Source organism: Stegodyphus dumicola, chromosome 7, assembly GCF_044657685.1.
Source record: "Stegodyphus dumicola isolate Sdum_Otavi_A_Nest chromosome 7, ASM4465768v1".
Lineage (NCBI taxonomy): Eukaryota > Metazoa > Arthropoda > Arachnida > Araneae > Eresidae > Stegodyphus > Stegodyphus dumicola.
This window is the reverse complement of record NC_140774.1, coordinates 164695671-164711980: the sequence shown is the minus strand read 5'-3', so window position 1 is coordinate 164711980 and position 16310 is coordinate 164695671. Positions and strand designations below refer to the sequence as shown.

Genomic DNA, 16310 nt, shown 5'->3' with positions numbered 1-16310 from the left:
TAAACATAATATTTCAAGGAATTATCGCATACGGCGTGTTCATGGTGTAAGTAGTTAACACGTCAATCCAAGAAGTGAAAGATCAATTGTTGGAATCCCAAAAGGGAATAGTTTGGACAGTAACTCATCACCACCTATATTCGGTCGACTGGATCTCATATCTCTTCGTAGTTGCCATTTAATTGAAGGACAACGTAAGGAAATTTGTAATGCCCCTTTCGTGCTCTCGTGAAGCAAGGGACTAGCATGTTCAGGTAGCAAGTGGAAGACCCGTGGTTAGAATCTTTGCGAGAGACACGACAGATTTTTTTTGCCTGCAAAACATAATGTGTATCTATAGTGGAGCGCCCGAACTACTGAACTAAAGTCTAATGCATGATAATTCGTTACAATCCTGTCGACTTATGATTTCTGGCATGACTGGGTTATTTATGTCTTCCAAATCACCCTTTAAATGGAAAAGAGAACTAGGAATTGCTGCATTCCTCTCCTGGCATAAGTGGTTAGTACATCCAACTAACATGTAAGAGATCTGTAATTCAAATCTTGAAGACAGGCACATATGTTTTCATATTCTTCGCTCCAAAATCCTACTAGTCTCACCAATGTTGTCATAGAAATATACAAAATAAATAATTGAAAGCTATTATATAATAACGCAAAATAGACGAATACTGTTGTATAATAAATTAACATAAAGATTTACAGCAATATCTATATTTTGAAATAATTATACATAACCAATAAAATTTTTAAGAACTATCTCTCTTTAATTTACTGGTTATTGAGGTTATTCCCAAATAAAATAATAAAAAAAAAAGACGGAGAAAGAAGACAACGAAAAACAAACTTACTTCAGGCACCATTAGGAAACAACACACGAAGGCAGAAATAAAGCAGTTGATCCAGAATACCCATCTAAGAAAGGTGAAATAAGAAGCCACCACAGATCCAAAGTGACCTACGAAAGATATTAACTTCTTCAACTGCACTTATCACTTCGTTAGCTGTAACAATCATTTTGAAACTTCTACAAAGCAGTGAAGGCGAATTTCAATAACTGAGTCTAACAAGTCAGTGGCGTGCCGTCAATAAATTAGAGGGGCTAAGCTAATCACTATAAAAAATCACGTATATGCAAACTTCTACCCGGTTTTCCAACACAAATCAGAGGATTTACATCAAAGACGACAGTGAATGATTGGTACATTTTAGCAATAAAAATGCAGAACAATAAAGTCTATATCTATATAATAAGCTGAGTTTGTTATATTAATTTATTCATTTTAGTGAGAAAATAAAAATTCTTAAGGAGCATTTCAGGCATTGTTACTGTACGAGTTTAGTAATGCCGCAGTCTCACTTTGAAATAGCATTTTTAAATAATTTAAACTAAATTTTTCAATTTTTAGTCCAAACGGTGTTAGCCCAGAACACCGTTTGCCTTTGGTATTATGCGTTGATTCATTACAAGCGTTGTTTCACTTTGCAAATTGTTGCCGCCAAATATTATCGCCCTGTATTATATTTAAAGAAATTAAATAATGAAGAATCTGCATAAATGAATGCATGTTTCTTGCATTGTGATAAAACAACGGTACCTAAAGCCATCCAATTTGAAATAACGTAATCCTCCTGCGAATATGGCTATCTGAAAGCCCAAATTTGAAATTTGGAATTTGTTTTATTATCGATTTCATGTTTTGTAAAACTTTTAACGAATTTTTGATTAAGAAAGTCAACGATTTCAAAGCGGGCAATGGCAACATTGTACGAAAAAAAAAAACATTTTTATCTCCAGCGCTTGAGACTGTGTATCGGAAATTCTCAAGATATGCTTTTAAAATTGTTCTGTGATATTGGTCTTGAACTGAATTTTATGGTTTAAGTGCGAAGAACCTGATATTTGATAAATAAAAGTAACACGAGGGAAAAAAAAAGAAAAAAAAAAAACCCTTTGGACGCAGTTTGAAATATGAAACATTTAAGATTTTATTACTATTATTATTTTTGTTTTGTTTTTAGTATTTTTTATATTGTTAAGAATAAACTATTTATTCATAGTTATAAATCAGTAATTTGGAAAAAGGATCCGAACAATGGTATTAATGCTAATTAATTTTTCGTGCAAAATTGACGCGTAGTAAAACTAAAACAGAACAACCAACAAACTAAATGACTGCGTGTAATAATAAATTGCAATTAAAATTTAATGTGAGTTTTAGTGAGATTTATTATTCATTCACTTCTTTTAATAAATATAACAATGTTAATAGTTTTTTTAAACTATTATTGATTTACCATTCAATTTTTGCGCGCTTTTGGGAAATAATCCATTTTTCTTATCGGAGCTGGTATGGGAACTGCCTCTTTTTAGAAACCAAGCATCTGGTCTCTTGAAGTTTATTATGGCGCAGCTCGACTCTTTTTTCAGAAAATTTCAGAATCGTGTGCTGAAAAGCTGAGAGGGGGGTATACAAGAGTAAATATGTTACTACGTCTAACAAGAGAAGAGGATGATCTGTATTTTTTTTTACATTGTATTTACGTTCAGCCATCCTAATTCACAAGAAACTATTTTATTTGAGGTATTTCATATCTGAATGTGGTTCCTGTTAAAGGATTTGTCATACTTTATTGTAGTAAATAAATAATGTCACTTTAAAATCCTTTGAAATTTCAAATCATTAAACGTGTAACAACCTCATCTTTCTTACATAGGAATGCAATCAAAGAAAAGAGTTCCTCTAATTTAAAATAGAAATAAAAATACAACTTAAACCCCTATTCCAGATTTTATTTTTCTGTCACGAGCTATACACTCCAAAAGCCTTACGCAGATGTTCAGCAAGCAACGTCAAGTCATTGCCATGATCTCAGTATGAGTAATGGCTTTCATTTTCTTAAATTTCTGCGATCCTATGTGACAATTATTTTAAATTTTGCTAACTGGTAAACTTAATTTTATCTTATTTTCACTTTGGTTCACATCACATGTGTTGGTTCCGACCAGAATATAGTTCAGATTAAGAGCATGCGAAAAGTAGCTTAACCCATTAGCCGCTGGTGTTGCGTTGACGCAACTGTCAAAATAAATGCGTATATAAATATAACTACGAAAGATATTTTTTACCAGCATATGAAATAGATCACCGTTTATCAGAACATTACACCAGTCAGATGTTTATATTTGTGTTGGGAAGGAAGGGAAAACAGGTGTTGCGTTGACGCAACGTCAGCAGGAAACGGGTAGTCAATCTCCTTTTTCACTCATTCCTTTCGATGTTCTGGTTCATGTTCTGGTTGTTTAAAAATGCCTAGAACGAGGTATCTTACATTAGAAGAAGCCCTTCAAAGATTTTTTGATGAAGAAACAGATGATGATAATGTTAATAATGACCAGAATGAAACTGATATTGTTGTTGTTCCCGCAGAAATTGCAGAGGCTAGTGACGAAGAAGAAAGGAATGGCAATGTTTTAAATAATGATAATGATATTTTACAAAATGATACTGCTGGGGAAGTTGAAATTCACGTAAGAAGTAAGTTTCAGCCTTCTAACAGCAGTTATAGTCATACTAAAAAGTTCAAAAAGCTGAAGACTGAAATCTTGAAGTGGATAAAAAAGGAACTGTTAGTTATGTTTCAGGAAGAACATGAAGAAAGAGATAGAAGAGAAATTATAAAAGACAAAACACAAGGTAAAACAAGTGCACAGATTTTCGATTTTCTTTTTGGTTTAGACATTTAGTCTCTTCTCGTTGAACAGACAAATACTCGTATATACGCTCAGCAAAAAAAAAAAAAAAAAAAAAAAAAAAAAAAAAAAAAAAAAAAAATTAATTGGAATATTATTGCTTACAGGATATCATTCTTTACCTCAAGAAAAAATGTATTGGTCTTTTGATAAGGACATTTCTCTTTCTGTTGCACGAGAATTGATATCACTCTTGCAGTACAGGAATATGAAGCAGAATTTGCACTTGACAATAGTCATATTGACACTACTTATAAATTATATGAGGTGAGACAGTATCTAAACTTACTAAATATCACCACTTTTTACTACTGGAAATATAAAGTCTCTTTTAGATTTCAGATGCGAGAATGCATTATTCCTTTTGCAAACTCCTATTGAGAGTGTAGAATTAGCCAGAAATAGATCAGCAACAGGAAGACCTAGTAAATTCAGCATTCAAAAACCACTGCATGGAGATGGTAGGTATTTTATCGTAAAGTCCGTTGATAACAAAAGACTTTGTTGTCAAGAGTACCATGGCCAGACTGTTTATAGATGCAAAGTATGTAATGTAGCTTTACATCATGATTGTAATCAAGCTTTTCATGCTTGAATCTTTCAAATGAAATAATCTGTATTTGTAAAAGAAATATAATGTATATTTTAATATTAAATTAATTACAAGTAAAGGGATTTGTAGATTCATAAAACGTTATACAGCTAAAAAAAAATCCTGCGTTCCACTCAAAAGAAACATCACACGAGTACAATCCTACTCACTAAACATCTGTAGTTTTATTCCGCTGACGTTGCGCGAACGCAACACTCGCTTTTTCCACAGGTAAGAGCATTTTTTTATTTTCAATGTAAATTTATGTTATAAATGCTTAATTTAATATTTGTTATTATTTTCATGAGAAAAGAAACACTCCTTGTAGTTTTGGCGGTTAATGGGTTAAAACTAGTTAAATTAATTTGCAACTTATGCTTCTTGAAGTGAAAGCTGGCGTGCTGTCTGTGAGAAATAGCATCCGTTTGTATTTGTGGGAGACTACACCGTTTTTATTTGAAGAATGGTAAATGCTTTTCTAATATTACTGAGCGAAATATCCAGGTGCTTTGTTTGAGAGATATTGTTCTGGATGGTCGTAATATTTCGAAGCAAGCCGCTTAATTGTTAACTGCCTTGTCGGGAAGAAATTGACCATTTTACAATGATACTTTCTAGTTTTAAGTTTAACTCACTAAGATTGGACAAATTACCGTGTCTGTGGTCCAGTGACTCAGTTGATTATAATCAGAGCAATAACTTCCCGACAGTACCCATCAAGTTAGTTCTAAGTGAAATACCGTTATGTAAGCATGCATTGAAGATAATTTAAGAAGTTGAATTAAAACCTATGTTTAGAGACTTCAGCTTTTAGGTACATAAAGAAAATAATCACAAGTGTACAGATACGGCAAACGATCCGTTTAGTCCATTATCACAGAGTTATGAATAGCATATTCTGGAATCATTTCTCACATAATTTCCTTAGGTTCATTTGACTTGTGTGCTATAGCTTCCTCTTGTTAAAGTGCATTTCCAAGATCGTTGACTGTAGAAAATCGCGTAACATCTTCGCATACATTGACATATCACAGAAACATGCATTATTCTTTCTTAAAACAGTATGATCCTGTTAATACCCTCCTTCATGACAACTGAAATGTCATGGCTTGTGCTGTTCAAATATGCAAGTTTTTTTTAAAAAATGAGAAAATTTTAAAAGAAAATAGAATATACAGAAACACCCATTTTTGCCCTAGAGTATGCATGACCGAAAATGAAATGTAAAAGTGCTAAACGGTATTTGCTAGTTAAATCAGAAACATACAGACTATCCTCAAGAATGACATAGAAGATAAAAAACGTTTAATCACTAATAATTATAAAAATGTTTTGAAAAGCAACCACTTATACAACTGAATGAATAGAAGGGTTAGGGAACTTTATTGATAGCACACACATTACCCTCAGTTGCTATACCGATAGAAATTCTGACAACGAGTTCTTGATCAAAGTCAAGAAAAGGCTCAAAGATTTGGTTATTTGAGTAATACGTCAACTCGAAATAGGTCAATTATTTCACTTATTCCTTGACAATTATTTGACTAGTGACCTTTGCCAACTGTGGTTATTTGGCAAAGGTCACTAGGGTTTTTGCCTAAGGAGAGGAATGCCTCTATAGATATTCAAGGTTAGATATTCAGGCAAGACCTCCTGCAAGAAAATATGGTACTTTTCTCATCAAATTGACAAGTGCATATCGTTTATGGGCTGAAATATTGGCCCAATTCGAAAAATACGAATTCTGAATTATGATCGTCCCCAACATAGTAAACTCATCTTCTTTGTGACAGCAGCACTACAAATATTTTAGTTCCGTACCGCATTACAAATGGCAGTAGTATCTCTGATGCATTCTTTTGTTTCTTGAGCCTATTGACTGCAATACTGATGCCTCTTAGTTTGCTTGCTACTTGTGTGCCGTGGCATACTTGCAGATGAAAAACATAATTTATAATTGCAATGAGTCCCCATCTGTATTCTATCGCAATATGCCTCTTTAATTAAAGTTGCAAAGAAACAAAGCAACCCTTTCAAATTTTTGGAAATAGGACATAACGACTTCAAATACATATCGATACGACTTCAAATACATATCGATACGACTTCAAATACATATCGATATACACATCAATCATAAGACCCGTTACATCAGTCGTTATAACGATTGATGTAAATGATCTCACACAGCAGACATGTTAAAATTTTATTGAAGTCTTAACAGTGGCACTGCATATTTAACAATCTATATGCACTGAAATTAAAAAAAACAATAATATGATTACATCTTCTACAAGAATTTCAAAAACAAATTTTAAAACAGTCAGTGTGAAAGCCTTCAGAGGCAGGAAAAGTTTGCAGTCCTTCCAGAAAGCAGTACTGAAAACCTTACTTCTCGCAATAACTAAGAAAAAACTTGACGATCTGCGGTTTAACTGCCCGCAGTGCGATACCAAACTATAATTTAACATTTTATAACAATCTAAAATGTGAATCGTAAAAATATGCTCTATTTTGAAAGTTATATAAAATACAGGCTATTCTTGACAAATTGTTCGCTTTCTTTTGTATTTTGATTAACGATGTAGCACTGAACCATTAAGAATGCTATTTTATAATTTTGTAGTACGTGTTATATAATGTAGTAAAATTATTGATAAAATTTAATTTCTTGTCTCTACATATTTTTCATTATTATAAGCCATAAATATATATTATAGTTTATGATAATGTATGAAAAAATAACAACAATAGCACAATTTGATAAAATTTATTATTAAGTAATGTTAATTCTATGATATTTTATAGTTATTGTCATTAACAGAACTTCTGTGAATCCTTTCCTTAATGCTTATTCTTTAATCCATAAATTAAGTGGGTGAGTCCTGCATTTCAAAACTAAGGAAAACTTTAAACACGTGTCTCTCAAAACTTTACTTTTTGACTTGTGTCAGTATTGTTTTTTGGTTTATTTGATTGTGGCAAAGCATTCTCTAGGGATATCTGCCTAAGAGAATGGATGCTTTCTGGAGGACTTTCTAAGGGAAACTGGCTCTTATATACGTCAAACATGGCGGAAAACACGAAGGTGTCCATGCAGCCAGCCTGTTCGCCGGGATTCGAACCTCAGGCTGAACTACCAGTGTTTAATGACTTTACAATTCCTTCGCTGGTGAGTATTGCAGCCCATGAACGATATACGCTTTCTCGCCAGTCGTGTGTTGATTCTTCATTTCTGAATTTGAAGCTTGAACTCATTTATACTTACAGAAAAGCCATTTGCTGGCAAGCAAGGGCCTTCCAGTTCCTTTAGGTTTCATTTTCGATAACGTATTCTATGACAAAAATATTATTGTTTTTGCGAATTCTACCATTCCTTAAAGTTTGTCCAATTTTTGTTTATAGAAACACCCTGTATGTACCGCTCAGTCAAACAGTATACATATTCAGGCGAAATGCGGCCAATTAAAATTGGGACAATTATTTTATCGGCTACTATGAACCTAGCATATATCAGAAATGTAAAAAAAATGCTGGTAATTTTTCAGAATTTCAGAAGACTTGTAACAAAAAAAAAAAAAAAAAAAAAAAAAAAAAAATGGGTATATGCCTTTTTTGCGTCTGATAATCTTTTAAGAACTTAAGCTGATTAGAAAAAAATATTACTTTCTATCCTTTTGATACGCATTTCCCATGGCGTCAACATAACCATAAAATTGGCAACTTCTCTCTTGAATCGATTCAGACCCTGCGAAGAAAAAGTATGAAACGTAATTCTATAAAAAATAATGAAATGAGATATAAATGATAAAAGATTTATTATTTAGGCAAATTAACGCTACTGTCAATAAAATTACTGAAGAAAAGGTATACAAGCTTGGGCTTCAAAGGTCTGACGATTTTCGGATTACAAACACTATTATAACGCATAACTCAAATTTTTATCTTATTTTCCAGAACAATAGGAAACACAAAGTAATTTATTATAATAACAGAACTATTCTTCGCATAATCTTTTTTATTTTTTAAGAGTGAATTTTTCTAAATATTGCAGAACTCCTTTGCTCCATAACTGTATCATCGTGGAACAGATTTCAAGAGGGTACAGCTCTAGCAAGATAAAGCAATATTAAATACTGACGAAAAACGTGAGACAATGCTTCTGCAAATATTTCTCGTCATTATGACATCAATAACAGAAAATATTTCATAGCCGAACCGTTCTCTAGACTTTCCAGTATACAACTAAAAAGGGATCACATCTAGTGACGCGCGGTGCCAGGCGAGACATTTCGGAGAAACGAGTTTCTAGTATTATTTGTTTTATCGGCAGAGTTCCGAGAAGAACCAACTCCACTGGAAACGATATTCCGGCCAGCTACAGAAGCAAAGTCCTGGCTACGCGGAACATTTTGGAACTTTTCCGGAAATTATACACAAATACATAGGGTAATTGGGGTTAAAAAACTTCAAAAATATTTGTTCCGTAAGAAGACACCAATCAGCTATTAAAGTTCCTTTTAATTTAAAAAAAATGCCATAAAAGAACCATTAATGTTTGGACAGACAAGGACATAAGATTACAATATGCAATAGTTCTAAACTCGTTAAAGATAATTACGTTCTAAGGCAATAAGCATAAAATATTCTGCAAAAACATTATGTAACAGTTATTAAGAGGTACACATTTAAATTATTTACAATCATGTAGGTAAACTAATAAAGGATATGCATATACTGCCGCTTACTTACTCTACTCCACCACAGCCTATACTTGGCGAAAACGTCCTTTGATCGTTTACTTTGAGCCAATTCTCCTTCGTGCTTGCGGACGTATGCCTTCGCTTTTCTAAGGAAAAAAATCAGAAAGTGTTATTTGAAATACATAACTGCGACTCTGTTTTACTTACACTTAAATTAAACACTCTTCTGTCTTCTCTTTGTTTCATGTCCCATTCGCTCAATCCAGAAGGTTAGGCAAATTAAGAGCACATGAAACAAAAACAAACAGGTTAACCGCAATTAATGCCAATCGGAATGAATGCTCATGTACTAACTAAGAAAAATTACACTGGGGAACAGTAATTTCGTTGTCTTAGATCTGTCATTTGTTTTTGAATAACTTTTGATCTCTGATCCAAAATATTACCTCATTTTTCGTCTATCGCGTTATATGGTCGTTCTCTTTTGTCCCACATAAACTATTAGATTAGATCCTAAAATGACCTGGCGAATTCTCGCACAGCTATGAAGAAACTACCAACTCAGAAGAAGAGTGAAAATAACCCGTTATTAATTCAAAATAGATAACAGAAAGGCACGGTCTTCGTGCGTTTCAAAGGCATCGTCAAACTTGCGAGGAAAACTAAAAACGTAGAATATAATTTAAGTCAAACCTAAAATAAATAGTGCTAGATAGCACTTAAATTACTCCGAGGTAGACTCGCAAAACCTAACAGGCGTGATGGTAAATCCCATATGGCCAAGAAGCTTACTAGAGTAATAGCGAAACAAGAACGTAACGTGAGCTGGCTAGCGAAACCACGCTCTGAATAAACTCAGAAAGTCACCCTTTTCAATATGCACTTCGCTTAACTTCATATCTACATACTGGCAAGAAATGTGCGCCCTAACCACAACTACAACTCTAGAGACATTAGGTTAATTGGAAGCAGGAAAAATGAAAAATGAGCAACTCCTTCGCCGGGAATCGAACCACTGACCTCTAGAATACGCGCCCTGCGTGTAGAACCCACTACATTACGAAGGCATGCTAAGAAAACTGGAGAAATACCTTATATACTGCCCCTTTTAAAGATGGACTGGGGTTTTTAGAGACCCAATTGCCAAATCCTGAGTGTGGAGAATCATCATTTACCACCCTTTTAGTTCGGGCGCCTCTGTAGAGTCATTAGGTATTTTTGGAAGCAGGAGAAGCGAAAAATGAGCAACGCCCTCGCCGGGAATCGAACCACAGACCTCTGGAATACGCGCCCAGCGTGCAGACCACTACACTACGAAGTCATGCTAAGAAAGCGGGAGAACTACCTCATACAACTACCGGACGGACTCACACCAAACCTCTCGAAGTGGTGTTGAAATCTACCATGCCCAATGACAAGCTTGCTGAAATCTACCATGCCCACTACCAATGACAAGCTGGTTGATATAATAGTTGCCATTAAGCGCTCTTGTATCAACTTTATTCATACATTAGAACGTCAAACGTCCCTTACAAGACGACTCCCAGAGAATTTGCTGCTGACGAATGACTGAATCATTCAGGTATCGTTTAAATCTTGAAACTGGGAAGGAACACGGCACTTTATTTTGGAGACCGCAGTATTTATTTATTCCCAGTTGCCGTGCGAGTTGTTAAGTGACTGCTTAGTTCGTAGGAAACTATCAGATGCGATATTTGAGAGAAACTTGTTCTTGCCAAATTTGTAATCCTAAAATGCAAATCGCTACACTTTCTTAACTTATCTTCGATAGTTTATCGACTATTTTCTGCCATATTTTAAAATTTTTGTTGCAATTTACTAGGAATGGCTAAATTTAGTTGTAATATGTCTGGAATAGCGTTAACTTTCTAGCATGAAATGAATAGCTCTGCATGAAGTACCGCTTGGTGTGCAGACTGGTAAGGCTAATTTAGAGCAATGTTAAGTAAAAGGTTTATGAGCAAAATATAACAATTCTTTAATGAATGGGGAAAGATGGAATTCTGAGAATAGAGGATTGCATACAAAGTATATTTATATGCGACATATAAAGATAAAAAAACCTTCAGTTGATGCTGTTCCATACCGATAAACATTCTACATCTATCTGGAAAGCTACTGACGCCACCAGAAACATTTTGAATGATATCAGCAAAGATTAGTCCTGATTTCAGATAATCTCTTCTTTTGCAGGAAATTTGTTCTCCAGGCAGTTCTTTTAGATTTGAGGAAAGGTCAAAGTTTAAGTACGAACTGAAACTCCGAAACAAAGTTGCAGTAAATGGCGTTATCCATCGTTTCTCCAATTAAAGAAAACCATGGTATAAATACTTGAGTTTCTATAATTTATGTTAAATTAGTATATGACGCGAAAGTTCTTAAATCCACCATGCAATTTTTAAAACAGCATATTCTTGCGTGCGTACGGGTTCGTAAAATGTAGATTGAATGCACAAATACGATAAAAAGTTAATAAAATTTATTCTTATCACAAGAATAAATAGCAAAACGCAAGATTTTTTCCCCTGAAAGATATTCGTATAATATCGCAATATCATGCAATATAATCAGTAGCTCTATTTTAAGCTACTAAAATGTTACACAGAACACAATACAAAGCGCAGAGAAAGTTAATCCGATCAAAATTTAAAGTAGCTAAGTAAGCAACAACAGCTCACTAAAACACCTGAAATGAGATGTTTCTGTCCGACTTTTTAAAGCTTTTTAATTGCGTACGAGAACATTCTGGTAATTACTATGTTCTCGATGTTTCTTCAAACATATTAAAAAACTTTATAAAAATTGCTCTAATAATGTATGGGTCACCTTTCCTCTTTATAACCCCGGAATCTTTTAGGCAGGGTTTCGTTGATTGGGATTTACTTCTATATTTTTCCATTTTGGGGTGAATTTTTAACCGAGTGCATTTCTCTTGTAAATTCTGTTTTTATTGAGTTGTCTTAAGAATGACGCCAAACGTGTTTAAAATTGAAGTCTGACAAGCGTTTTGATTACATGGGTATAATAAGGTATATAGGTATATAAAATCCACAGGTTGCAAAAATGAACGTTGTTCTTCGGATAAAAATTCATTGTGACAATATGCCCAGTTTTATATTCTGCATTTCAAATTTTAATTTTAAATATTTAAGCACATAAAGTTATCAATTTTGCTATCAATACAATATAGAACTCATATAGCCAAGATCGTAGGGCCACCTCCATACTGTTTTACTGAAGAATTCTTCATTTGAAGTTCAACATTAACTTTTAATTACTCCCTAAACATTAAATTTACTTTTATCTCCAAATATAGCCTAATTCCAACAATTCTGAATGTTTTTTAATATAGTGAATTATAAACATACTCTTAGATTCGCTTTATTGAGAAATCGATTTTTCTAGTACTCGGCCATAAAAATTATAATTTATCATGATATTTCTAACAGATTAAGCATTGCTAGTTTTGCTAATTATTCGTTGGCCATTTAACAATTAAGTCTGATTTCTAATGATGGTAACTATATGGAATTAGAGATTTCACTGGCTAAATCATATTTCATCATATATGGGAATAATTATATAGAATTATAAATCATATTTCTAACGATCCTCTTTTCTCCGTGTTCAGTGAATATCCTTCGATGCTTTATTTGTGACTTGTTTTCAGGCAAATTGTTTCGCAGTATTTCAGAATTAAATTCAACAGTATATTGTATAATATAGTTTTCATGCAACAAACTGAAAAAGACGATCAAGTAAACTTAATTATGTCATTTCTGTAATTGAATAGTTGTAGAAAAAAGAAAACAATCCCCAAAATGAGGGCACAAAAAGATTATTCTCTTACAGGAAGTAGAAAAACTTAAAGTTGTACTATTTCAAGAAGACTGTTCATACTGGTTCTTATTCACTATGGAAAAAGTACGAAAAAAAAACCATGTAGCTAGTTGGTTCAGTTGCATTTGAAGCCAGATTTAATGACCAGCATTCGGGGCATTGAACCAGTTGGCCAATGATGGGGGCTTTTGAAAATGAACTGAAAGTGCTGGTGGCCAGAAGCTGTTACTTCGTAATTTTAACATAATAAACCCTTCAGATTTTCTGAAAAAAAAAAGAGATGTCAATCTGTGGAATAAGGGATGAACGTAGTCGAGAGAGATGAATAACACTTTTACATTTTTGATACAGCGTAAACGTCATCTAAGACGAAAATTATAGGAAAAGCATGATTAACAGCCACAGGGAAGGCGGGACTTACAGCGCTTTGACTTTTCACAAATAAAAAAATCTCGAATGAGACAACTATATTGATAAAGTTATAACTTATATGCAAGAAACAAAACTTCCATTTAGCACTTATTTGTTGTCTAGAGAAGTTTACCCAATACCTGGCGTGTTATTCTCTCTTCCTGATACTGCTTATGTATCAAAATAAAAAACGTAACTTATAAAGTATTTCTCCCGCCTTCTTGGCATGCCTTCGTGGTGTGGTGGTCTGCACGTTGGGCGCATATTCCAGAGGTCCGTGGTTCGATTCTTGGCGAAGGTGTTGCTAATTTTTCATGACTCCTGCTTCCCAAAAAATACCTAATGTCTCTACAAACTCAAAGGTGAAACTTTAACAGAAATTTATTTTCCAAGTTTTGTGAATTTTAACGAAAGTTCAAATGAACTCTTAAACTAAAACAACTGCTTCTCGTCCAAACTTTACAACAGACAGACTTCTTGCTTTCACTATTCCCATTCAGTTACAGCAATCGCCTAAACGCAAAACTACAAATCCCCTGGAGTCTGAAAGGATATCTAACTTTCTCTAAAAACTTATCAAAACGTCATATACCTCTGTAATCTCTTCTTAAAGTTTATGCAGGCAATTTCCACAGGCAAAACAGCAGCAATAAGAAGCAAGATTTACTAGGTGCAAGACTAAGATTCATCTTTTTTCCTTAAATTGATGTCTCTTGACGTGCAACTTGCATAAATATCTAGTCTGAATGAGTTTCGTGACAAGACAAATAGAAGAGGAGAGAATTTTGCTTAAAATTAATAGATAGGAAAATTTAAAGAATAACTATCACCAAGCCATGATTAATTAATATGAAAATTTTTCAAGGCAACAGCAATCCATTTTTTTTAAATTCTGCTGAATTCCTTTGATTCTACATACATGTTACAGGTTACAGGCGGCTTTTAATGGCCGACGTTGTAAATTCAAATCACTACAATGTTTATGCCTCTCTATAAAACTTCCTAAAAGTGATTAATATTTATTACATCGCTGATTTATATGGAAAAGATTCCATAAAATTTCAGTTATTAATACTCTGATATATTAAACGAATTTTGGTTATAATAACAATGAATTTCCAAATTGCTGTGTTGTTTCAATGCTTTTCCCTGCTGCTGTACTTGAATAATCCGATAAGTGTATCCAAATGATAACATTAATCACGATCGGATTAACAGGCAACTATTGTATAATTAATTATATTTGGATAGTACATATAAAATGATTTACCGCAATATTTTGTATTTTTTCTTCATTCTCCAAGGTTGCAGTTTGATAGTTTCAATGATCTGTTTGTTGAGGCGCATGTTTTCTTTCACCTCTTCGGGTGTCTCCTCTTCTTCTATCGAAATGGCAGTGTCACTGAAACATTAAATTATATCAATATACATCTTTATTGCACTCACCTCTTTTACTAGTCTATAGCATGTTGCATGAATTTTGCATAAGTGCATAACCAATTTACACTGAAAAGAGAAATTATTACATACATTCATGATGCTATCACGTCAATGAGCTCAATGGAATCTTGTTATTGTAAAAGCGTTTCATGTGAACCTAAGTAAGAGTTGTGAAGAAAATGTGCTAAATAAATCTTATAAAATGAACAAGGTAAGCCTCACTACAAATCATGTCGGATGATTCTTGCAAGCCGCTGGTGTTACTTGATTGTTACTTGCAAGCCGCTGGTGTCGTCTGCCCCAAACTATAAATATAGCAAGGACGATGTTCGATATCAACACCAGTGGTGGAACGAAGTGGTATTGAACAGTATGTAATATAATAATTTGGCTTTTTTTGTGTATTTCTAATAAATCATTTTAATATTATTGCTAAAAGTATACAAAATTTACTTTACGTTTAAAAGAGAAAAATATTCAAATCAATAGTTCGTGCAAAAACTAAATTTTACCTGTGAAATAAATATTTTTATTGTGTTAACAAAAATACAAACCATCAATTCAATATTTTTCTGAATCATTCACGGAATTCTTCTAATATTAATCTAAACACCCTCAGCATATATTGTTGGCCCATAAAAAGAATTTTTTTCCTTCGTAAAGTATCTTTGTAGCAACTTTATATTGCGCAATCATGCCTGGAATGCGATTAAATCTTAACCGAGCATCCAAATTTTAAATCTGTTATGTAGCTGAAATAAAATTGACGTAAAATAAATATTGTTGCAATGCTATCCGAATTGTAATCATGCCTCGGTATAAAAAGCATTTGATACGCAATCTCTTTGCTCGCTCTTTGTGGTTTCCATGCTTCTTCCTCTGCTTCGCCTTTCCGCTTGTCTTAAGAAGTTATAAACTCTGCAAAATTGCGGGATGCATGTCGCACCCATAAATGCTGCTTTTGAATCTTTGTATGCGTATTAAAGTTTGAACTATTACGAAAATAAAATCATGCGTTCAAATCAGCAGCCATGTCCACATTTTTTTATGCATCCATCTACCACGCCAAATTATTAAGCAAGCTTCTTCCGAATTTCATCTAACACACACATACACACTCACACACAGATATCACGATCATATCACGTTATATCATATCACGATATACATATATATACGATTCAAAGTAAAATAAAATAAAAAATACGTCTAAAATATATCCCATATCCACATCGGAAAGAACCACACGCAAAAGTCAAAAAACAGAAGCAAAGTGGCAAAAGGCAAGAAATAGGGGGCCAAATATGACTAAACTCAAAATGAAGTATAAAATTTAGTCGCGTCGTCATCAGGTGCAACGTAAAAAGTAACTAAATAAAACAGCCTGTTTCTGAATCGTCAAAGGCACAAAACTTAAAATTAAAAAATATTTTTAGACAACAATCAAAGTAGTACATGCACAGTTATCAGTACAATTCCATTAAAAATGTTGGGAATAATTTCCAAGATTTCAATTTTAGTAATGCTGATTAAAATGTTCCAAATT

General features: G+C 33.4%; 1 protein-coding gene across 1 annotated transcript in view; it reads right to left on the bottom strand.

The window, feature by feature from the left end:
• The window catches only part of Tmc (Transmembrane channel-like), a 132846-nt gene that overhangs the window by 65129 nt on the left and 51407 nt on the right, over positions 1–16310 (bottom strand). Inside the window, exons 3-6 of the mRNA XM_035361241.2 lie at positions 14595–14726; positions 9102–9198; positions 8016–8097; positions 855–961 (exon numbers count right to left, since the gene is read on the bottom strand). Coding sequence (XP_035217132.2) covers positions 855–961; positions 8016–8097; positions 9102–9198; positions 14595–14726 — 418 coding nt within the window. The remainder of the gene's footprint in view (positions 1–854; positions 962–8015; positions 8098–9101; positions 9199–14594; positions 14727–16310) is intronic.